This window comes from Trachurus japonicus, chromosome 11 (assembly GCF_045865225.1).
Source record: "Trachurus japonicus isolate A0001 chromosome 11, Traja_1.0".
NCBI classification, from domain to species: Eukaryota; Metazoa; Chordata; class Actinopteri; order Carangiformes; family Carangidae; genus Trachurus; species Trachurus japonicus.
This window is the reverse complement of record NC_140917.1, coordinates 27,060,537-27,084,677: the sequence shown is the minus strand read 5'-3', so window position 1 is coordinate 27,084,677 and position 24,141 is coordinate 27,060,537. Positions and strand designations below refer to the sequence as shown.

Below are 24,141 nucleotides of genomic sequence, written 5' to 3'. Positions count from 1 at the left end.
CTTACCGTAACCAGCCATGGAGGTTCCCTGCGGCCCACCTGGTGCATTCTGGTTCTCCTCCGTCAGGACCTTCACATATCGCCGACTGAGCTCGAGGATTTGCTCACGCAGCTCAGCGCTGCTCTGATGTCGAGGCTGCTGCACCGTGTAGCGCAGCAGCATGAGACCCCATGCCAGGCCAAATACCAGCAGCAGCACGCTCAGCTTTTGGGACATGTTCCTCCGCAGGAGTGCACCCAGCATGGTACTGGGCGGGGGCAGTGAAGGGGAGGGCCACTAGAGAGGCCTGGTCTGAGGCTGATGGTCTTGTCTTTGATAATGAGTGTGACAGTTTGTTGATTCCTGTAGGGAAATTCCCCTCTCTGCTGTCCTTATCCTCACAGAGGTCAGGGGGTTAAAGTCCACTACAAAGCATTCCTAGAGCTGGAGTGGATTCAGTGTCTCGCTCAAGTAAACCCCAGCAGTGCTTGTGCAATAACCGTACAGTTCAAGAAGTTGCTCAGACTACTAGAGCATCCTGTGCCTGCTAAGAAAAAAGTGTGAGAAAGTGACTGAACAATGGCAGATTGCAGGAAGTGGCTCAAGACAAATGTAGACGCCTGAAGACACTCATAGTCAGTCGGCTTTGTTGACGCCCTGTAGTTTCAAGATTTCCAGCACCAAACCACGCATGCAGATTCAGCCTTCAGGCAGGTTGTCCACAGACATGGTTGACTGTTGAAAAAGTAGAAGAAGAGATGAAATTAATAACAAGGAGGAAGAAACACAGGCTGTTATCAACTTTTTATAGGTTCATTTAGCACAGATAATGTCATGAATTGGCAAAAGAACCTGACATTCTGCAAAGCAAAAACCATCATCTTTTATGTAGCCCATCTAGGTTAACTCATACTATCCTCAGAGCCCCACTGGGAATTGTGGTTTTTAATGAGCAGAACTGTGAGGATTTCTGAGTGAATAAATGCAAGATTTTCCAACACACACAAACATAACCGCATGTGCTGGATGAAGAACAAGATCCACCTCATCATTATTGGCGAAGAGGCTGGTGGCTACATCAAAGTGGCTTTCTAGACTATTTAGCTATTATAAAAAGACAGATTTCTTTTCTGCTTTGGGTCAGGGTGCACAATAGCCCACTCATCAACAAATCTTTTTCAGCCCTCTTAGCCCAGAAACCTGATTACCAGTTTAGATTTCATGGGTCCCACTTTGCAGCTCCAGATAAAAGAAGCAGCAACAGACAGAGGCATAGAGGGCATTCAGTCTCTAATCCCATCTCCACAATGGTTATTGGACTGACAAATAGCCCGGGAGTGCACTGTGCACATGCAGGGGGAAATTAGACAGTCATTTCTCAGTTTTCACAACTTTGTCACCAAGTTCATTCTCTGTGCTCCCTCTTGGGTGTGGTAGTGTCACTGCTGAGGCCTCCGCAGGGACAATGGCAGAGGGAATAAATTATGAAAAGAAAAGTAACAGAATCTGTTTAGTGAAGCATCACATTGTCTCACACACATACGCATACAGGTCCTTCCTATGATTGGGCGCTACTGTGCATCAGCAGCACACATGAACTAGGTAGGTGAAACTGAGATGAAAGAAACTAGTCAGGAAGCAAAATGCAGTCTGAAAAACATGCAAATGCACTTAATAGCTTTGCAAAGCTCTACTACCTACTACACGGTCTAGTGCCATTGACTGATTGATGTTATTGCATTAGGTGTACAGTGCTTCTCTCTCCTCATAAAAATACAGGCGTCACACTAACTGAGCTAATTTTAACTGTTCACCAAAGTGCTGCAAAATTTCTAAGAAAACAGTTATTTTCACAGTGCTGGGTTATCTGGTCGACACAGCTCTGCAGATAATGCATGATACACAGCAACCCTATACACAATCAAGGACAGATAATACTTCAGGCTCGAGTTCAAACTCTCTGTGGTAGCTGGATTGTCAACGGATAAGGGTAAGCTATGTCAACCACAGAGCAGAAACTGATAAGCCTTCAGAATGATTTTTTGAGCCATCCATGTGTCAACAAATGGGTCGTATTCACCTTAGGGTTGACACCAGAGGAATTCTGGTATTTTGACACTGACTTCTCTTCACTCTCATGCCGGCTTATTCACCAGAGCCTGTCATTGTTCTGTGGAAAGCCACACCATTAAGACCACAGCCTCAGTGCAATGAATGTTCCACTTGTTTAAATATAGTGTTCCTAAGTGGGATGATTGACAGTGATAAGGCACACATTACCAGCCTGCATACCTAAACTACAAGTTGAATATTGACCACAACGTGTCACGTGTGACTCAGCCGTAGCTGGCAGGGATCTGCAGAGCTTAGACTGAAAATTGAAATGTTAATACAGTTATAGCGAAGGTGGTGACATATATGAAGGTTTGGATGCTGTGCTCAAGTGTCACTTTGAGGCTACAGGCAGCAGCGTAAACACAGCGTCAGTAACTAGGCACAGATTGGCACAGATTGACCAGTTAGCTAACATGCTGACTTGCTGAACTTGTTGTGTTTATTTCGATGCGTCAGGTAGGAAAAGTAGGACACCAAACCACACTCTGATAGCCAGGGACGAGAAATGCAAAACGCACTAATGTCAGACACTTGAATACAATACTTTTCACTTAATGTTTGTTTTAAATATTAATTAGCAGCCGAAGCTGTTTCCAACTCAACTGACATTTCATGTTAGCTCGATGCGTTAGCTCGGCCAGACTCAAACTTGGCAGTTAAAAAAAACAAAAACAACAAAAAGGTTTTAAAATAGTAATAATACAACGGCGAATGTAGCTATTAACATTAAAAGAGAGAATTTACCTCCACGTGTTGGCTTCGGAGCTATCTTGCGGCTGAAGCAGGCATGACCAGGCTCCAGAGCAGCAGCGACGAGGCGGCTGTGAGCTCCAGCTGCTACCGCTGGCTGACACTCAATGATGCTTGTTGTCTGACAACACCCGGACTGCTGCTGCTGCTGCTGCTACTACTGCTACTACTGCTGCTGCTGAGGGAAACAAACCCGCTGTCTCCGGTACAACAAAACTTCAGCTGCCGTGGGATCTGCTCACTCACTCTGGGAGTCACTTCTGCGTCTTCATATGGTCTCGGCTACGATGGGGTCCTTGCGTACGAAAGTCAGCAGCTTGAATTCCAAGCATGCAACTGTGCGGACTGTCATGGTTCCCCCGAACGTCCACTGCGTGCGTCATTACCACGGAATCATGGGAAATGTATTCTATTCATACAATTGGCACCATAGACATACATTGGCACATTCAATGCAATAAAGCCGCCGAGATACTGACAAAAAATAAAGCTATAAAGACAGAACATATCACTGATTTGCGTTAGCCTACTATCCACCAAGACGTGCAGATCATGTCTATATCGTCGGTCCAAGACCAATTCTGGACGCCTAAACGACGTGCAAACTATTTGGACGTCTAATCATGACCCCACTTGGACGTCAATATGCAGTTAAACATTTGAACGTCAGGCTTAAGACAGGTGCAGGAAATTGACATGATTCATGATTGTAGTAGCCTAGTAGGTAATAGTAGGTGGACAAATATGCCTAATAATATTGCTATCAACATGATTAATAAATACGAATATTGTTTGTGATTAATAGGCTAATTTACCTACTGTGCACAGAGACGTCCAAACGACATGTCTTTCTGTCTAATTTTGGTCCCCTGAAGGTGCAGACTCTTACTCCAGATGACGTCCAGATGTGGGCATGTAGGTTTTTTCTATGTTCAATTTAAACTCATTTAAGACATTGTTCTTTTTTGAGTAGCCTACATGTGATATTTTGTTATTTTACATCTTTCTGAGTACATGTGATAGCCTATTTGTATTTTAGGCCTACATCTTTCTAGTTTTCCTACTGTTTTTTTCCCCATTTCATTTTATTTTATTTATTTTTATTTATTTATTTGGAAATGCAATTTGTGGGGAAATGTTCGATGTTTTTCCTCTCCTCCTAGGTGTGTGTGTGTGTGTGTGTGTTTGCTTGTTTGTTTGTTTTCATTAATTCATTAATTCATTTTATTAATTGTGCTGTTCACTTTGCGACCGTTAGAGGGACGTCGTCTACGTCGTCTACGTTTCTACCATTGATTTCCATAGCAACCTGGAAGCTGGAGGTAAACAGTTTGCTCACATAAGTTTTGGATTTCTGGCAATGGAGACGATAGATCTGGATGGATCGGCTCTAAAAGCAGTCGATGAGTACTGGGAGTACAGAAGGTTTGTCCCATCCAAAGACTTGATGCTTTCATGTGCTTGGTTTTTAGCTATAGCCTACTCTCTAGAGGAGTTTACACTTGGGAATTATGGCTGATGTCACTGTGCCAGCTTGCTGGAACTACAAAACATAACAATATTTTTGCTACAGGGTGCTGAGTTTATTGTGTAGGTAAATATATATTTAAAACTGTAGTACTTTACAGTGGTTTGTATTTTTCTAGGATTGTGGGTGATGATGATGGAGGCAGGCTGTTCACCCCACAGCAATATGAAGAATACAAGAGGAAGATGATCCCTCTGCGTATGAAGAACAGGCTGTATGTGAGCTTTGGGATGCCAGGAGGTATCGACTGCAAACTCATTGGTCCTGAGACACAGTGCTTCTGTGCACACAGGTATAGTCCATGACGCCATTACACATTAAATCAGACAATCCGTCTTCCACATGTAGAAGTGCACAAACTCATGTGTGGGTGACATAATCTTGTCCAGGTACAAGCAACATAAAACAGACTTTGAAGTGGTTCCCTCTGAGCGGCCCCTGGCCCTACCATGCCAGGTCAGGGGATGTCTCTGTCCTGCCTATCAGTATGTTCCCCAGATCGGACCAAACCATGTCCGCTGCCGGTGTAAACACTTACCTCAGGATCACAGTGAAGCTGCTGGCCACTTGTGCAAGAAATGTGAGTCTGAAATCATTACGTTTAACAGCAGTAGTTCACAGGAACTCTTATCCAGGAGGAATCATAATATAAATGCAATCAATGATCCAGATCATTTTGACATACCTGTTTCCTAATAACTTCTCTTTCAGGCAATTCCTGTTCTGGGTTCCACAGCCCCTTCATCTGTGGATGTGGCCGGCCGTGCTCTGCCCACAAGACCCTGGTGAGTTGAGTGAAAAATCAAACACATTTTTTCACATGAATTTGCACACTTCACATGATTTCAGTTTGAATCAAATTATCTTTTTGCAGGTTGAGACAAAATCTGAGAGGGAGGCACGGGGTCAGCCAGTAGGAAGGGACGTCCCGTATGCTGCCATGGGGGGACTGACAGGGTTCAGCTCCTTGATGGATGGCTACCTCGCACTGGAGGCCTGTGGTTCAGGTACTGGATATGTGCTGACATACCGGTATCTATCTATCTGACAATCTATCAAAACAAATAGGTATGTCTGAGCAATATTGTAAGTGAGTCTGCAACATTAACAAAAAACATCAGCTCCAAGGCAGAACAAATATCAGTCAGTGTAGTTCTCTGCTGAGATGTATGCCAGTATTAGACTTTTAGTAGAGGCGTGTGCTCTGAACAAAAGGTAAAGAAAGTTCCCTTCAGAGGCATGTGAGGGCAGCAAAGAGCAGTGCAGCCTCAGTGTTGAATAAGTCTGCAGAGCAGGTTTTTGTTCAGGTCAGAAGTGTAGATGCTTTTCTTTTCTCCCCCTCTTTCTGAATGCATTTGTATGGATACATACAAAACCCATGTTTGTCACGTTTCTGAGAAACTGATTATGTTCTTGTATAACACATTTTGTTAGAAAAAGAAAAGAAAAAGAAAAAGAAAACATACAACATTAAGTTTGCAGTTATTTCAGACAAATAATGGCTTGGTCTTTTCTGAAAACCATGTAAATTTGATTAATGATTGAATGTGCAACATCATTTACACATTTTTGTCCATTTATGTGTAGTTAATTATGCATGATTTAATATGCTGGTAATTGATTACTCCACAATTTGGCATTTGCATTCCACACACACAAGTAGTGAGTTAAAAGTCACATGTAAATGTGATGCAGGTCCTGGTATAAGTAGTGGACATAACATACTGTGGATATTAAATAAGCTCCACACCTGAGAGATACACAATATTCTCTGTTGGGAACCAAAATATCTCATTTCCCAAAATTCTGCTGTACCTTTTTCAGATCAAGACAGAGAGGGGAGCAGTCATCAGAGCAGAGCAGCATCAGGAATTAACCAAACGTCTACTGAGGCATCCAACCGTGTTCTCAGTAAGAAAAAAGAAAAGAAAAAAAGAGACCAACAAATGTTAGAATGAAATTTTATCCCTTAGTGACAATACAGTATGTCAAACTCTGATATTATATTTTGGACAATTAAAATCTACCATATTTATGATTTCAATTTGATTGTTTGCAAAGAAGTGCCTTGCCATAACCCTGTAACATAAACAGCAGTCAACAACAGCAGTGATTAAACTCCACCAACACAACTCAACAGTTGAATGACAATGTATTGATCCAATCAGAGGTTTAAGTGAGGGGGAGTCATCAGCAGCGTCTCTATGATCCAGATTTCAGTATATGACATAGTTTTTCTTGTTCACTTTTAAGAACTGAGACTGGAACAAATCAAAACCATTTTGATAGAGCTTGAACCAATCTGAATACATATTAAAGATTAAACACATCCATCATCAGAAGATTTTATCTGTGTAATATTGGATGTTGCTTGTGAGCAGTAAAAAAAAGTCTGTAAGGGTAAAATTGCGATATTTAGATTAGTATAATTTAAACATCGTTGAAGGGAGCTTCTTTAAGTTTTAAGTGTCCTATGTCTATATAAATAAATATGTCCCAGCTGATACGCTACTCCAATTAAGCCATGCTCACCAGTTCCCTTACATTTACCTCTTATTTACCTCTCTATACGTTCCATAAATTGGTCACTTTACACATCTGACGTTTGTGTGATTGATGTTCCCTTATGGAGAGAAAGCCACCCACTCAACATGTCTCCAAAATAACAGCAGAACCGTGGAGCTACGTGCTCAGCGATGAGCGCAGTTTTTAATTTGAAGATAGATGTACTGTCGTCGATTGATTAATCCCATTCCTCACGGCAGATCAGCGGTGATGAGAGCTGATTTAATCCACGTAGTGAATGGAGATTGAAGCGGGTCATGTTGTCGACATTGGCAGCCCACTTTCCTGCGTCTTTAACCGGGAAATAAAATTAACAGGGATCTAAATCAGGATTCACTCCCACTCAAATGTTCCCACTGTGTGGATGGGAAGTCATACTAGATCAGCATCGACATTGGTCAAGTCACCTGTGTTGTAATGTAATTATTACCTGAGGGCACTTGGTTTGTGTGTGTGTGTGTGTGTGTGTGTGTGTGGGTGTGAGAGAGAGAGAGAGAACTGAACAGGTGGTCTTGAAGGAAAGAAAGTAGGGCTACACCTGAAGCACAGCACAGATGCACCTGAGTCCAATCTGTAAACTGACACTTCAGATTCAGTGTAGCTACGATGACCATGGCATCAGGTTGCCAAAGCATAAAGCATGCACACATTAATGGTCACAGACACACTTTGAACTGCACTTTGAATCATGTTTCTCCTTCTCTACTCAGAAGAGCTTTGTTGACTGAATCAAGCACCTTTTAAAAAATCACTTGACCTGTTTCCACCGCTTGCTCGTGGGCATTTTTTCCCACAGAGTGGTAGAGGCAGTTGTTGGAGTGTGATGGGGAGAGAAATAGCAAAAAAACCCAATTAATTTAAAAAGGGTAAAGGCCTGACACATTAGTCTTCCATAATTACAATTTAGGGTAATTGCCTCTCCATAGCAACCCTGTTTAGGAGGCTACAGGTAATTTACTTCGGCCATTGGTTGAGGGGGATGACTACTACCCTTACCTAATCCCCATGGAAACCACGCCCAACTTGACTGACAGCCTCGACATCACAAATCAGGAGGCAAGGATAGAAGAATAAATTGGCAATTACTGCGTACGGAAACACTTAATTACTCCAGTGACAGTTCTGGTAAGCACACACTGACTCAACTGCAGACGAAGAACACACTCCCCTAATTTCCCCACAGGCGGAGAAAGAGGTAACAAAAACTCAGAGGCACGAAGGAACACAACAGACTGTTGAGACATATTCCCAAGCAGATGCTACTGAGAGGAAAAATATGGCTTGAAATAGAATCAAAATGCAATACAGACAAATGAGGACATCCGTTAACTCCCTACCTGTAGGCTATATTTACTGTCGGTTTGAGCCCATTGGAATGGGAAAGTATTATGAGTTCATAATAATAATCTCAGTTATATAATCATCTAAATCTTTGCTTCTATTCTTTTTCATTCTCTTCACATATCATTTTTTCTTCAATGGAGTCAATATTAAAGATACACATTGATCTGTGTAGTGGTAGTCATTGCTCTTAAGTGTGTTTTAGCACCCTTTAGCTTACTGTTTTGGTTTTCCGTCCTGCAGCTTTAATGTTTTAGCTCACTCTCACATGCTCTCACTGGCAAAGGTTTTCGGAACAGGCAGCTGCCTCAGTGAAAAAGCTTCCAAAACTCTCTGAGATCAAGCATCAACCTCCAAGGCTGAAAAATGAAGCCAAGATGGAAGAACCAAAAACTGCACGTCTGGCTCCGAAAGCGAGTCAATCCCCTCTAGACTCCCATGTTAAAATATCCAACTTTAGAGCAGAAATAAACATGTTTACTGTACAGTTTCGCACAAAACCTTCTGCATAAGTGAGAACAAAAGCGATCTAATTTCTGATAATATTATAGCTTTAACAAAATGTTTCAGGGAGTATTATTATTTAATCTAACATGTACAACATTGACATTTGGAGGGAATGCAGATTACGTAAATAAACATATGTGACAGAGAAATAGACTGTGACTCATTCCACAGTTATGCAATATTATTTTCCTGATGTGAAAATATAATTTATTTCTTAAATTTATTTTGTTGTATTATTGTTCACCTATCACAATTCCACGCTGAACATTTGAAGATTCACGGTCTAGAGCCCCGACAGCTCTCTGTGGTAAAGCTAGCTTTTACAATTTTTACGATCGCTATGACCCATTTTTCAATACTTTTAAGACTTTTTTCAAAACTATTCACACAGTTAGCACAACATCAGCCTGTGTGGGCTATTTAACACATTTCTTGTTTGTTTGACACAAAATACATACATTTTATACATTTAAAATTTGTTTTCACTTCTTTTACACACAAGCTTACAAAGACCAAGATGGTAACTGCTACATTTTCAATTGCTTTACGTAAACACTTTGTCAAAACAGAAAACCTGTTCAAAGCCAAATCTAAAGGCTAAAGTGAACAGCAGTTCACATTGTAGACTGAAACATATTTATGACCTGTATTTTGTTTCATTACTTTTGAAAAACAGTTGATTGAGCTCATGAAAATACATAATCACAGCTGATTCTTTTTTTTCTTTTTAGTGAATAGTGAATGACAGCTAATGTAAATGCTGATTTTCTTTCTCTTTACTCTAAGTAATTTTCATTTGCAAATACTGTGATACAGCAAATCCTGTCATTTATTGTCTACCTCTTTCATAAACTCTTCTGCAAAGCTGCTCTGAGATAGGTCGTTCACTTTTTCACTGAGTGTTACAAAAAAAGGAACAAAATTCATGCCCAACAAATGAAAAATGAAGAGGGGTTCAAAATAAACTACAACACGAACATCAATTTATGATCAATACAATAATCTGTCTATTGTAAAACAGTAGAGCATGTGACATATTCAAAGTGATTCAGTTTGTGTTATTTACGTATGACAGTTGTTAGTGTTTTTTATGACACTGTGCTGTGACAGACTACAGTACATGTTTCTGTTGGAAGACAACATGTGTCAGTGTTTTGGTAGATTTGGTGAGTTGTGTTGGAAATGTGTGTCTGTGTTTAGTTACACTGTGTGATTTTGAGCATGAAATTAACTGTTTTGGGAATTGTGTGTTTGTGTGAAGAGTTTTGAAAAAGTGTTTTAAGTATTGAAAAACGGGTCATAGCAGCAATTGTGAAAAAAACAAAACAACTGTAATTATATAATAGCCCTCTAAGCAATTTTCAAGCATCAACTCATTAATCTTCTCAGCCTCACATCAGTCTCCTTTTTCCTCTAATAATCTGTAGAATCAGAATCTTCAGACTGTTTTCTGCTCAGGACAGAGCACACGGCTTGTTCAGGTTTGAAGACGAACAAAAAAGAATCACAGTTGCCCAAAAGTGCAGCACAGTCCAACATAAGATTCAGAACACGGCAAGCATTTGTGTGTATGTGTGTGTGTGCGTGTGCGACTGTGTGTTGCCTCTCTTTTGTGGAAGACACAGTGGGAAACTGACAATGCAGCAACTCAGATTGGATAACCTCCTGTGAGTGCAGACTTGGGGAGTGGTGAGAGATGGATTTGGCTTTTTCACAAAGTACTGTGATAATGAACAGAAAGGGATGTTGTATGGCTGGGTTAAATCAATAGTAATGTGTTTGACTAACAAAAATGTGGTTCAGCACCTGCGGGCACACACACAAAACCCATACACATATTAATGGCATGTGTCTAACATAGGCCTACTTAGCATGCTGCATAAAGGAAGTTATGGAAGTTAGTGTTAATTCTTGTAACAACAGAGCGGAGACAGCAGTGCCACTTACCAATGGCACACAAAGGGTTTAGAAGAACACATTGTAAATGAAGGTACTGAGTCATAAAGGACTTGATGTATGAGGAGCCCGAGAAGTAAAAACAGCTAACAAGAGTTGTCTAAGGAAGAGCTTATATTTATATTCGTGTAGTCTCATTTTTGGGGGATCGAAAGAAGATGGTGACTGTCCTGGCCTAAACCCAGAATCATATATCCTTTTGAACACACTCTTAATAAGAAATAAATTGTTTATAGTTTTACATAATGATCTTGCCAAGAGTAAGAGGAGCTGTGTCCAGTGTATGGCTATTGTTAGTTGCAGGTTAGCTTAGTTCTGTGCAGAGGGAAGAAAAACTCACATCAAACAGCACGATGTAGGCTACATTTGACTGTTGGATGACTATTTACTGTTGACCCTCAACGGCCAGTGTGACAACTCTGTAGACATTAGCTGTATGTTAGCATGATCTGATGTTTGCATTCAGATCATCCTCCAATCAAATTCCTCCCACCTGGTTCCAGTTTTCACACAGGTAAAATTGTTAGCTAAGCTAAACAGCTGCTGGCTTTAGGTTTAAAATCAGCTGTCAGATATGTGAGGGTATTGATTTTCTTGTGTATGTGTTAGTAAAAGAGCAACAACAAGTATGCAATCAAAGACTACTCCAACTCCTTTACTACATTTGTGTTTTGATGAAAAATGAGTTGCCTTAATCTGAATTAAAATAAATAATCATTTAGTATCAAGCCTAATTGTTGACCTGGTCTTCCAACGTCAGCAGTTTGTGCTGCATCAGTATCTGTTTGTCTGTTGGTCAGAATCATGACTCAGGCTACGTCTTACATAAACGCCATTGTGATTTCTAATAACAACTTTTCACCATCTCAACATGTGTCTGCACATGTTTCAGAGATCTGCTAATGTGTCCCTGTGCATGACTGAATGTGCTCAAAGTCATTTTATGTGTACCCTCCACCTGCTAACTGAATGATAACATCTGAAAATTACTTAAATTTGCAGAAAAAGTGGGGCGGTACGTGGCGCAGTGGTTAAAGCGGCCGCTCCATGTCGAGGCTACAGTCCTCAACGCAGGCGTCCCCGGTTCGAATCCCGCGTCGGGCAGACCTTTCCTGCATGTCATTCTCCCTCTCTCTGCCTCCCCCTTTCCTGTCTATCTCACTGTGTGCTATCCAATAAAGGCAAAAAGGCCAAAAAATATACTTAAAAAAAAAAAAATTGCAGAATAAGTATTTGGACAGACATAATGGTTGACTGACCACCATCAAAAAAAAAACAACAACATCGTGAATGCAGCACACACTTGAGAATTCATGCTTTTAACCGGTTTTCTAATGCATTAGGTGGATGGATTGCTTAAATCATACATTTCCTCTCCATTATCAGGCTCCTCGTCTGTGAAACCCGCACATGCAGTAGCATGGTCTCCATGTGCCGGTAATATATTTAACTTGACTGCATCAGTGCTGGTGAGGCATTGTGATGTTTATCTTTATTTGTGCATAATGTCTTGTGTTAAATGTGTTAATTTCCCACATTAGCATAAACACAAAGCCCAGGCTTTCAACAGGTGTTTAAGGTTATTTCTATTAATTTATTTATTTTTGTCTTAACCTACATTGGGTCTTTGTTTTAAATTCAGAAATGACTCGACATAACATAAAAACTCTAAAAATGGTCAGCAATTTAACACAGATTTTGTAGTTTATAGCCATATTCGTAAGCAGTTATTCTTTATTGGAAGAGGAAATCAGTTTAAAATGGTTTCAAATGATTATATCCATTCAGTAAGACTGAACAATTCCTATTCCAGGAGACATGTAGAAATAAACATCATACATACGTATATTTGCATTTATATGCAATAATATTTAGTATCTTTAGGTGCAACAAACACGCTGAGAACTTGCCATAACACTGACACATCCAGACTGTGGTCTGCCGTAGGTCACAACAGATATTAAATCAAAGTTTGCTGCCCTTTGACGTGGGTATACAACTTTCATCAGGGTTCCTAATGTTCACGCTCAGGACTCTGACCTGCACACCTGAGCCGAGCCAACCTGTCACAGCTTGGCGGCCTGACCCTGTGTGTGTCTGTCAATCAAAAGACCTTATATGAGGTTTGTGTTGACGTGGTGTCTGTGCTGCTTTCACCCTGCGGGAGCAGATGTGGCAGGGACACATTTATATACACAAACAGAGGCAGACTCACTCTCACACAGATTGCAGACGACAGCAAGGAACATTGAGTGAGGAGGTAAAGACAGGTCAATTAAAACACTAGAGTCTAGATGGGGTGACTCTTACAGCTGTGGGGGCTTAATTAAAGCCATAGAAGAACAAATGAGAAAACGACAAAGGACATTCATTTCTTGTTATTCCCTCATTGAGCAGCTGTCAGTATTGTGCTATACTCTGAACTGAACGTGGAGAAAAGCGTGTGTTCTCTGAGATGTTATATGGTTCAGTAATTGTTTGCAAAGGCTGTCAATTAATGTCAAAGCCAAAACAAAGAAGCCAAATTTGGGGAGATGCAGCTTTGAAGTGTTGATAGCTAACAGCCCAGAAGAGTGGATCGCAGAAACATCTTTGGTGGTGAACCAGCTTTGTGAAAACAACCTAATTATTGTTAAGGGATTTATGCGTATCGCTCCGAAACTGCATTGAAATTGTAGATTTGTTTTCTGTTTTGTTGAACATCAATGCAACACACAAAATAACACAAAAATATCCCATAAACCTCCAACATGGACCTAACATCAAAACCTCTGTTATCAATTTGAAGCCGCAGCCCACAGAGGGAAGCCAGGGGGGAGGGGGGGCTGCCCCTGCCCTATCTAATAGTAGCCCTTGCTTACCAGGAGTAACAGATTGTCGCCAGAGCACAATAGAGAAGTCAAAAGCGGCAATTTAGATGTCAGAGTTGTGTGTAAAAACAGTGTAATAGCCAAGAAAGAACCTAAGCTGCACGAGTTTAGCCTGTTTTATTTGTCTCCCCGGTCCGTTTGCATGCAGCTATAACTGCCTGAGAGAGCAGATACAGGCACTGCTGCTTGTCAGTGTTTCCTTTTACAGTTGTACGCACTGTAAATTTGACAAGTGTGATTCACAGCAGCAGAAAATTACAGACCTTTCCATCTCAACAAATCTTGGGGGAGAACTTATTGTCTAAAGCAGGAGGAAGGCTGATGAGAGGAGGAGAAAACTAAATTTGCATTTAAACAGCTTGTTCTCAAAAAAGACCTGTTCTCTGCTGAACTGATTTCTGGGAACGACCAACCAAGCTGCAAGAAATGTATCTGTACTGTAATGTACTGACTGTACTGCTTTACCGAAAGGTGCTACATTTAGCCATACAGTCTGTCACTGTCACACTACTTGTAGGCATATTGATAGATATAATTATGAACAATCAGGTCTGTATTGAAGATGATTGGCATCTATCTTTCTAATAACATTAATATTATTAGGCCTGATTAGAATTAGTGACCATCTTTCCCCTCATCCCTGTTCACAACATCCCATTATCATTTGTCTCCCTTTGAGCTGGAAGAGCGCCGCCCTCTTCTTCTATTTGTGCTGCACAGAAATCCAGCAGGTTTCCACCAAAACCTGACCTGGTTGAGCCGTTTTAATTATAGAACATATAATACATATTTAATGGATAGAATACTGCCTGAGACTGATACCAGCCTAAGCTTGGACTAATCCTCTCTGTGTCAAACAAGCAGAGAAGATGGCTTTAGGAAAACATCTTCTAACACTGCAGGGTCCTAAGGTGAATCTGTTTATTTTTCATTTCTCAATGCTCCTCATTTTCATATTTGAACTCACTCTCAACAAATACTTTAAAGGACGTTAGTGAGTGTCTTGGTATCTCCTATCTTCTCTGTCTTTTGGCCCCAGGCCCAGTTGCTCCTGCTGATGATGTACATTTTTGAAAGGTTTTGAAAAAGATCAGCCATGAACTAAACTAGGTGGGCTCGTTAGGCTTAGGCAACCACACCTTGAATTAGTTTCAACTGTGCATTGATACACAAATATTGCGCTAGCCCCCACCAGTTACATCCCCCTGCAGATAAGCAGTATATAGCCAATGGATGGGCACTTCAGCTATACAGACAATAAATAAATAATAATTAATAAATAAATAAATTGATTTTTGTCTTTAAAAGAATGTGCTCTGAGATAAGTTCTGTTATGATCTGGTGCTATATTTATAACCAATTGCTTAAAATTGGCTCGCTGGTGGCAGGAAAAACAGAGCAAACACTCACCAGTCTCATCTGTTAACCCATCCCACTGATGATTTTCAGTGTAAAATGCCCTCACAATAATTTCACTAATGTCTCAACTAATGTAATGCTAAACATATAACCTTTCAGTCAGTCAGCAGAAGCAACTCTGGAAGGAAGATGTATGTTTCTATGTTGATGATTTCGTTTTTATTGTATCAATTACACCTCTCTGTCTGAATGTTTAAAGGCAGTTTGACTCCTGCTGCCATGCCAAGTGCTTCCTTAAAGACATGGATTTGTCTGTGAGTGTTTCTTAATCCACTGTGTGACAAGCGTATTTAGTTTGGGATTCATCCACCGTGTTGTTAACATTTGGTTCCACCAGGTTTAGATCAAGGAGCTACGAGGGCTCCGTGAAGAAATAAATGTCACTCTGTAGTGGAACCATTTGGTGCAGCATTTGGTTTGAAGTTCTGGGGAAATGATAAAGACAGGGACATGAAGAGATGCACACGGTCTGCAACAGTATTGAGGTGACACACAGGTGGTAATGAGGAGTTCAGAAAAACACTCCCTAACAAATCACTCCCACAACAGTGTGTACCTACTGTTGACACGAGGCATGGTGGATCTATACAGGCAGGGATTAGTTTAGGCCAAATTCTGAACAGGGTTTTTTTTTTTGCCAAAAGTCAAGATGGCTGTCTGACTTGTTGGTCACTTTGACCCAGGCTAAAATATATCAAGAATATTTTGATGGTGTAGTGACCCTTCTCTTTCTAAACCGAATTAAAAGAAACTATCATGGTGGCTGATCTGTGGTGGTTGATGGGTAAAACATAGAGCGTCCAACAAAGTTTCACAGAGAACCTATTATTGTGAACGAAAATCCAAGTCTTTTATAAACAAAAGTTTCAATATAAATCAATAAAACCTTTTCCTTTTCCTTTTTAAAAATAAATAAATAAATAAAATAAACACCAAAATAAATGCTGAAATGACTCCAACAGATGGATTATTATGGAAATGTGTAGAGTTATTCATGGAACGTCCATGGAGAAAATGGATTCAAATCCCCTGGGTGACCTTATGACCTTTCCTCTCAGTGTGTATTGGTTCAATTGCTCTGAACATGCACATGGTTCCTGAACTGTAATAATAACATTTTTGATGCAATGTCATTGGGTCTGAAGCATATCGGCACCACTCTCATGTGTGTTTGGTGCTAATCAGCAAATATTAGCATGTCACCAAGCTAGTGTTTGCATTTAGCACAAAGCAGCGACATGCGGGCTCACAAAGCTGCCAGCACGGCGGACAACTTGGGAGTGTAACCCTACATGACCTGTCTGCCTCAATGACTGACAGTCTGAATTTAGAAGCTGAACATTTGGGCAAATCAGAAGACGTCACCTGTGTCTAGAGCTGACGCACTAACACAACTGACCTCTCAGCTGTGCCGCGGTGCTTTATGCATCTATTCCATTCACGTGGCAGACACTCACGAAGGTGCAAGCTGTTTGCTTTAAAAACAGTCTTATACCTATTGAAGTGAGTCAGTGAGTGTGCACGATCCCCTGAAGAGGACTAGAGCCACTAATTCCTGCCTGTGCTCATCGTGATTCGGTCATGACTTTGTGTTTCATATTCTCTCACTTGTATCTCATTCCTCATCTCCCTCTTGGCATCCTGTGTCATACAAAAAGCCCTTAACACATCCTCTGCACAACTTAAAAAGCAGCTCCGCTGAAGAATACTGATTTTGATAGATTATATGGCTGCGAGCTTGTATACAAAAGGATTATGAATAGGAGGTAAATGAAGCACTTGGTGATACAGATTCATTTGAAGTGCTATTTGGGTTTTCTTATTAAGTGGGTATCTTGGAGATTGGGCTCTTCTTTGGCTGACGTGTCTCGATATTCAAATTTTACGGCTTTTGTTCGCGCTGAGTGTCCCAGTCTCTCTTTCCACCCGATGGATTGAACTGCAAAATGAAATTAGTGGACTGATTCAGTCAAACAGCATGTCAAAAAAAGCAGTCGTGAACATGAGTCTGTTTGAGATCTTTTTATCCCAGATCACCCGAGGCGTCGTCATAGCAGCTTCTTTTCGTAAGGAGGCCGCCTATTGAAGGCTCATTTGAAGTTCGCCCACAGTGTTGCATTACTGCCATTCTTTTGTGACTTCAGATGGGATTATTGATCTCATTATACAGAAGAATCAGTAGTTGATTGTGAAATCATCAATCACTGTCTTTCGCACCAACACCAAAATATCACACTGTACGCTTGTATAGGGTATTCATCATGCTGTAACTTTCTGTGAGGATATGGCAGATGTGTGTGTGTGTGTGTGTGTGTGTGTGTGTGTGTGTGTGTGTGTGTGTGTGTGTGTGTGTGTGTGTGTGTGTGTGTGTGTGTGTGTGTGTGTGGTGTGTGTGTGATGTGCCTGCCCATAGACACACCTGCATGTGAGATGTAGAATATAATACGGTAGCAGCACAGTCATTTCTGTTTCCAAATGGAATACATGACACATGAGCAACAGTGACTAATTGGTGAACTTATTCTAATGGAATTACTGCATTATCCATCTGATCACTTTCCTAAAATGAAATTGTAACAGCTGGATTGGTCATGTTCTGTAAAAAAACAAAAAACAAAAAAAAAACGACTCCATCTCGTCCCTCTGGATCTCATTGAAAACAAGCCTTATTAACTCACTCTATTTTTAGTTTGTAATGTTATTTTACGTCTTAATTTAATAAATAAATAAACAACTGTAAAAAGGACACTAATGACAGCATCAGCTGTGACGTTCACACGAGAAAAGGCTGAGACTTGCGCTAAACGGGCGCAGCTCTGACGCGTGTTTCTGCAGCGCGTCTGGCGCACACGGATATAAAACCCAGCGCACTCCAAGAGCCCAGAAGAGCAGAAGAGACGCCTCGGGACAGCGCGCAACTCTCCCCTTGACCTTACTGGGAATAGTAAGTATCTTGATATTTGATTTACAGACATGTTGACACGAATGTATTAACTTGTTTAAAGTCTCTCTACCTGACTTCTGGTGCGTAAGTCCTGGTGGTTTTTGGAGCTCCATCACTATGTTTTTACTTCGACCAATAAGAAATGAAGATGTCTTGGCAATGATTTGCTTAGCTCAGTAAATAATAGTTCATTTAAAGAAAGTGGGAATTGAAGGCACGGTGATGGGAGACTGACAGTTTCCCCGTGTCTGTGCAGATGCAGCCTAACTTGGTGAGCTGGCTGGGGACTGTGGGGTTCCTGCTATGGGCGCTGCTGTGCCTGGGCGCCCTGACGGAGGGATACCCGGTGAAACCGGAGAACCCCGGGGAGGACGCCCCGGCGGAGGAACTGGCCAAATACTACTCAGCACTGAGACACTACATCAACCTCATCACGAGACAGAGGTAGGCGGACTAATTACAGCTCTCTGCCAGAACAACAAAGGAAAGAACAGAATGAGTTTGCACTTGGAGGTACATTTAATATATAATTTGAAAGAATACTTTGGAATCATTTTCCTGCTCTATTGAATCAGTAAAATAGTAGTCCACTGGTCACAATATTGTATTTCTGCTCAATATCAATATACCAGTGTTTAACACTTCTACTTAGATTTCAGATGAAGAAAATGTTCAGTGCTTCATAATATTCTTCTATTTGAAGCCATTCAGCTGTATCTCTCAACACTCTAGGCAAGGCAGTTTTATTTGTATAGCCCGTTTTTACAAACAGTTTGTCTCAAAGGGCTTTACATGGCATCATAACAACATCCTCTGCCCTTAGACCCTCACATCCACTGAGGAAAAACTCCATAGAAAACCTGTTTAACAGGGAAAAATTTGAGAAACCCCAGGGTGAGCAACAGAGGAGGGATCCCTCACCCAGGACGGGCAGACGTGCAATAGATGTTGTATATCATTTCCAAGTTGTAACAGAGACAGGCAGGTTGCTTGTTCTCCTGGCTGTAATGTCATGAGTTCCTCAAAATGAAAAAAAGTAAGCTGTTTCTTCATAATATATCTTTTTTTTTTTTTTTTTTAAGTATTTTTTTTGTGGCTTTTTTGCCTTTTTATTTGATAGCACAGTGAGATAGACAGGAAAGGGGGAGGCAGAGAGAGGGGGAATGACATGCAGGAAGGGTCTGCCCGATTCGAACCGGGGACGCCTGCGTTGAGGACTGTAGCCGCTCTAACCACTGTGCCACGCACCGCCCCTTCATAATATATCTTTGATGTGGCCTTACCTTAGTAACTTGACAGTACAGCAACAAGATGTGAAGGTTGTCCATAAGTCCATTTCTCTTTGTTGGAACTGTCAGTCAGATTCTTGCAGGTCTGCACCTTCTCCTATAAGTCATAGAGCAGGAAACACCTGCTGCCCAGTTACCACCTGTAAAAAAAAAAAAAGAAAAGGAAAGGAAAAAAAAGTGAGGAGAAGCGAGCGCCACGGTCAGCATGCCGTGTCAAATCACCCACAGCTTTCAGCTTTCGTCTGAATGTCAGGAGCTTGGACGCCGCTGCAGGCGTTTATCCGTCCCAGGGGCACAAGCACGCCGGCACAGCTTATCATCTGAGGGACAGAAAAGGAAATACAACCACCTGTGATGCAACTCCTGTCTGTGCCTGCTGGGTCTCGGCCTGGCTGTGTTCACTTGTCACTGTACTTGTAATTGGACATATGACACAAGGACATGCAGAGTAATAGAGTCAGTTATCTATATTCCTTTTTATGGCTTTAGTCAAAGTTTCTTTGATCTTTTTTTTTTTTTTTTCATGTGAGTGTCACCTCAGCCTGACACTAAGTCACCAGTTTGCCTGTCTGTCTCTGTGTGTCCCAGGTACGGGAAGAGGTCCAGTCCTGAGATCCTGGACACACTGGTCTCAGAGCTGCTGTTGAAGGAAAGCACAGACACACTCCCACAGTCGCGGTATGTGTGTCTGTCGTATACGTTCGCTGTGTGATTGTGGGCACAACTTGTCTATAGCTGACCCTCGACCTTTTTGCTCCTCTCTCAGCAGATACGACCCGTCACTGTGGTGATGCTGACCATCAGCTTTGGCTCCGCTACTCTTCACTGCCGCCGCCCCGCCGCTGCTGACATTCTGACCTCTACACATCTGGCACATCACACCCTCCTGCACCAAGATACCACTCTGCCTCTACCCCCTTTTACCCCCATGAGCCGCCACATATATTCAGCCCCTCCTCTATAACCATCAGCTACTGTCAAAACTGCTTATAGTATGTGCCATAAAATTGTAAATAGTTTATTCAGAGTTATCATCTGTGAAACCTCAATGTAAAGTGGGGTAGGGGCATGTTGATTGTATTGTATAATTGTGCTATTAAAGAATCATTGTTTGAAGGAAAGTAGTATTTGGTATTCATTAAATGTTGTTGTTTTTACACATGTGATTCACTAAATCATAGAAAACATGTGTAGTTGTCTGGGCTATCGCAGTAGATTGTAGTGGAGATGTGAAATCATTAATATTCTACATGATTAATTAATTGAGCCAGCAGACATCCCAAGTCTTGAATGCCACATCTCAAACACTTGTCTGCATGACGTCTTCCCCTCGTGATAAGATCAAGTATGGACTTGCTGTGCCACACCTCGCTTGCCAGCTGGAACCGGCTAATGTGTCTCTATGAGACGGGATAATGGGACAAGCGCAGGAAAAAAGCACATTCAAACTGGGCCTAACAAGCATGAATGGTTCAGTAAAAAACCTACATGGTCAGAAAACATTTGGCTGATTTGAAGCTGCACAATTGGGTGGCTAATGGCGCTCTCTTGTGGCCATGAAGATAAGTACCTACTCTGAAAGTAAATGGGGGGGAGAGAGGATATTTTCAGGGAGCATTATTGCAATTACATGAGTGCATGGTTAGTCTACCGCAACCTGACATCAGATCAGCCCAGAGAGCACAAATCAAGCAATTAGGAGTTGCTGCAGACACATAGTCTCCATATGAAATCAGATAGCCTATAGCGCAAAGACTGAAGAAACATATCCTATATACCTGCTTTCCTACTGCTTGGACATTTAACCATCAGTGTAGAACCAAACAGTAGGACACCTGTCCCTATATTACACTGAACCATGAGGTGGAGACTTTAAATAAGCATTCATCCCCCAATAGCTCTCTGTCCCAAGTGAAAACTCAGATAAAAGTAGCCTATATGAGAAATAAATGTGGAGTGTGGTAAAGCGTTGTATGCAGCTGTATAGGGCCTCACCCTGATCTCTTGGTGCATAAACAAGGCCTGGTGTAACTGTGTTTGAGGCCTGATTGTGTGTGGAGGCATTCTGGGATGGCTGCATTGTTTATTTGAAGTCATTCTAAACAACAGCTGCTGAAATGTGGCCTGTTTATGTGAATGGACGCGTGAATGATAGAGGGAAAATACTATATGCACAATACAATATGTAGCTATTCTCCCAGGGAGGGTTGAACCTCGGCCGCTATTGGCCGTTTCTCTATGACGTGAGGGGAGGGGGCGGGGCGTGTGTGTTTGATTGGCATCGTGTTCTCTGGTAGTCTGCTGCGGGACCAGGACAGACAGCTGAGGGGGGTCTGGATGTCCAACCGGGACGGTCGGCTGGACTACCGCGAACTCACGCGCACAGATTCACAGGTAAGCCCCGGCTCGTGCTCATATTCGCCATGTGAAGGTTTTACGTTCATTCATCCGCCGCCGCTCCAGCGGGGAGACAAAGACACTTTGCCGTGTTGGAGGTGCAGCAGCAGAGTTTGACAGAAGGGGAGGTTTTGCCCCCCCTATAGAGCCCGCTGCGCTGGGAGAGCGGGCTGGATTCACACACAAACCAGTTTGCTTTGGGCACCTATTGTGCAGTCGGTACGCGTCCCTTTTCCTCCTCGTTTCCCCCCTTTCTCTCTGCACATCACGAGGAAGGATCCAGCCAGCGGATGGGGTTGTAGTCGCAAGTGTGCGCACGCCACAATGGCTCGGATGGGTAACAAAAAATGGCCGCACGTGTGTGTGTGTGAGGAGATCGGTGTGAATGTAGGGCTACAGCTGTCTGGTCAGCCAACAAAACGGCACAGGCATTTCTGGCATGGATCTGGCGCACGGTTCGAGCCAAGCGCACGGATCTGGATCTGGCGCACGGATGTTTGGCCGTGCGTCACAACCCGTGGCGTAGATCCATGACAGGGAAAGATAGGACATGAGGAAGAGCGGCCGGTTGGAGCTTATTGGAAGGAAAGACGGAATGATACAGACTGCAACATCTACGGCCAAGCACAGGGTGGTGGGCTGGAGATAAGACACAGAGCGCACACACAGTCATCTCTGTATAGTCTGTCAGGTTACATGTTCACACCTGCTGTTGTCTGGATAACTTCCACAACACAGATATCAACACAGCATTATTTGTATTGAGCTGGTGCTGAATGAAAACGGAGAAGGCTTGGCACAGACTGAGACTGGCCAACCAGAGGCGCAGCCAGACGCTCCTATTGATTTTTTATTTTTTGTCCCCCCCCACCTCCACTGAGATATATGAGTGCACCATCTAGCAAATAATAATGCGCTAACACGATGTCAGACCCACTTTATGTGAGCACTTAGTGGAAACATAAAACCACCTACATATCATAACAGACTACAGTGGGTCTTGGGACTCCCTTGCTTCAGAGGAGCATAGGTCACTTGGCGAAGGTTTATAAGCTGTTTAGCCTCCCGCACGTGATGGGGGAAGCCCATGCATGCACATACGCAATATCCTTGGGGATCCTTCCTGGGAGGGGCTACATAGGCCACCAGACCACCAGAAGAAGGAGTTTGTATGGATCTGGTTGCATCAAAACGACAGTTTATGGCGCCTTTCTTTTATCCCTTCAGTTGTATAAGAAACAAATTCAATTTTTTTTTCCAAATTGAATAGGAAGAACAAAGGGAGGAAGGGAAGGAGACAGAGACAGCTGAGTGCATTAGAGGGAATGTGTGGTGCCAGGGCAGGGATAAGAGTTTGGAGTCATGATCCAGGATGACCTTTATTGTTGTGCCTCTTGACAAGGCACAAAGTCAGATCTCCCAGCCGTCAGAACCATCCTCCCATCCTCCTTCCCGTCATTAGGGCGGAGGGAAACACACACTTTTCATAACACACATTCCTGATGTTGGAATGTATGAGAGTGAGTCATTTAGAGACCAGATCCAACACTCTGAAGCTTCTACTATTCCATTATTAATACACAGCTATGGGAGAGATGGTACAGAACTAAAAGGAGGAGGGGCAGAGCATGAGAGAGACAGAGACATGGGAGTGTACACACACACACACACACACACACACACACACACACACACACACACACACTGGAGTGACTCAAACCTCCCAGCTCCAACAACACATCATTATCTACACACCTACAATCAACCCTCCCTCCCGGCACCAGGCGGCACCTTCCTGCTGTTCACACACAACTGACCACGCAACAGTTACCGTAAGTTAATTGCATCTCTGTGCAAAAGACAAAACAAAACAAAAGACCTAATCTCTACAGGGAAGAACCTTATATTGAACTGAATAACAGATTTGATAACAGGCAAGTGAAGGCAAACGTCTTTGGCCATTTTTTTTTGCTTGCTGCAGCCTATAGTGCTGATTCACCAGATTTCATCCATCACCAAGGCCTTAAAGGGGCACGCCACTGCAGATAAACAATAACATAATCCATGGACCACGAGACAGTTTGAGTTTGTGCAGGGAAACACCTCCTTTAGTCCAATCATAGCAGGGAAATGTTGAACCTGGGACGTTCACCTCGAATGTTAGGAGAATTGGGAACAAGATGCGTTGAGATAAACAGCATATTCAACTGAAATGCATTAAAATCATATAAGATGATCATGCATGTCAGATTTACTGGAGCAGCTCCTGCTAGTATAGACCATATAGTCCTGCCTCTATGATGTGTTTGTAATTCTCACCAATATTCAAAACCAAGACAGAATGAAGCCAAACACACTCCCAGCCAGTGAACTCATATGAGCCTCATTCCTTTTCCTCATCTCTTCCTCTCTCTCCCCGGTGCACCCATCACCCTTTTTCTTTACCATCCAACATCACAAAACATCACTTCTCTCATTCCT

At 42.3% G+C, this 24,141-nt stretch overlaps 4 protein-coding genes across 7 annotated transcripts in view; 3 read left to right on the top strand and 1 right to left on the bottom strand.

Annotated features, from left to right (window-relative positions):
* The window catches only part of ccdc126 (coiled-coil domain containing 126), a 30,592-nt gene that overhangs the window by 1,370 nt on the left and 5,081 nt on the right, over positions 1–24,141 (bottom strand). Inside the window, exon 2 of one of the 2 annotated variants that reach the window (XM_085792104.1) lies at positions 6–247. In XM_085792104.1, coding sequence (XP_085648230.1) covers positions 6–243 — 238 coding nt within the window. In that variant the 5' untranslated portion in view covers positions 244–247. Of the gene's footprint in view, positions 1–5; positions 524–24,141 lie in introns of those variants that run through there. The other variant, XM_085792103.1, reaches the window with a different exon arrangement.
* Positions 4,123–24,141, top strand: part of fam221a (family with sequence similarity 221 member A) — a 26,547-nt gene continuing 6,528 nt past the window's right edge. The window contains exons 1-6 of one of the 2 annotated variants that reach the window (XM_085792102.1): positions 4,123–4,269; positions 4,491–4,664; positions 4,762–4,952; positions 5,084–5,157; positions 5,247–5,379; positions 6,197–6,283. In XM_085792102.1, coding sequence (XP_085648228.1) covers positions 4,205–4,269; positions 4,491–4,664; positions 4,762–4,952; positions 5,084–5,157; positions 5,247–5,379; positions 6,197–6,283 — 724 coding nt within the window. In that variant the 5' untranslated portion in view covers positions 4,123–4,204. Of the gene's footprint in view, positions 4,270–4,490; positions 4,665–4,761; positions 4,953–5,083; positions 5,158–5,246; positions 5,380–6,196; positions 6,354–24,141 lie in introns of those variants that run through there. The other variant, XM_085792101.1, reaches the window with a different exon arrangement.
* On the top strand, positions 17,871–20,376 carry npy (neuropeptide Y). Its single transcript, XM_085792096.1, has 4 exons — positions 17,871–17,974; positions 18,231–18,418; positions 19,852–19,941; positions 20,033–20,376. Exons 2-4 carry the CDS (start codon positions 18,231–18,233, stop codon positions 20,052–20,054), a joined length of 300 nt encoding a protein of 99 aa, XP_085648222.1. The 5' UTR covers positions 17,871–17,974; the 3' UTR covers positions 20,055–20,376.
* Positions 21,548–24,141, top strand: part of pals2b (protein associated with LIN7 2, MAGUK p55 family member b) — a 21,688-nt gene continuing 19,094 nt past the window's right edge. For both annotated transcript variants that reach the window (XM_085792100.1, XM_085792099.1), the window contains exon 1: positions 21,548–21,657. The gene's annotated coding sequence lies outside the window, so the exon portion shown is untranslated. The remainder of the gene's footprint in view (positions 21,658–24,141) is intronic.

Bases quoted from the DNA above. Each gene is read 5' to 3' on its own strand.
- npy (XM_085792096.1), top strand. From the start codon at position 18,231: ATGCAGCCTAACTTGGTGAGCTGGCTGGGGACTGTGGGGTTCCTGCTA. The intron at 18,419-19,851 runs GTAGGCGGACTA...TGTGTGTCCCAG, and splicing joins AACCTCATCACGAGACAGAG to GTACGGGAAGAGGTCCAGTC. The intron at 19,942-20,032 runs GTATGTGTGTCT...CTCTCTCAGCAG, and splicing joins GACACACTCCCACAGTCGCG to ATACGACCCGTCACTGTGGT.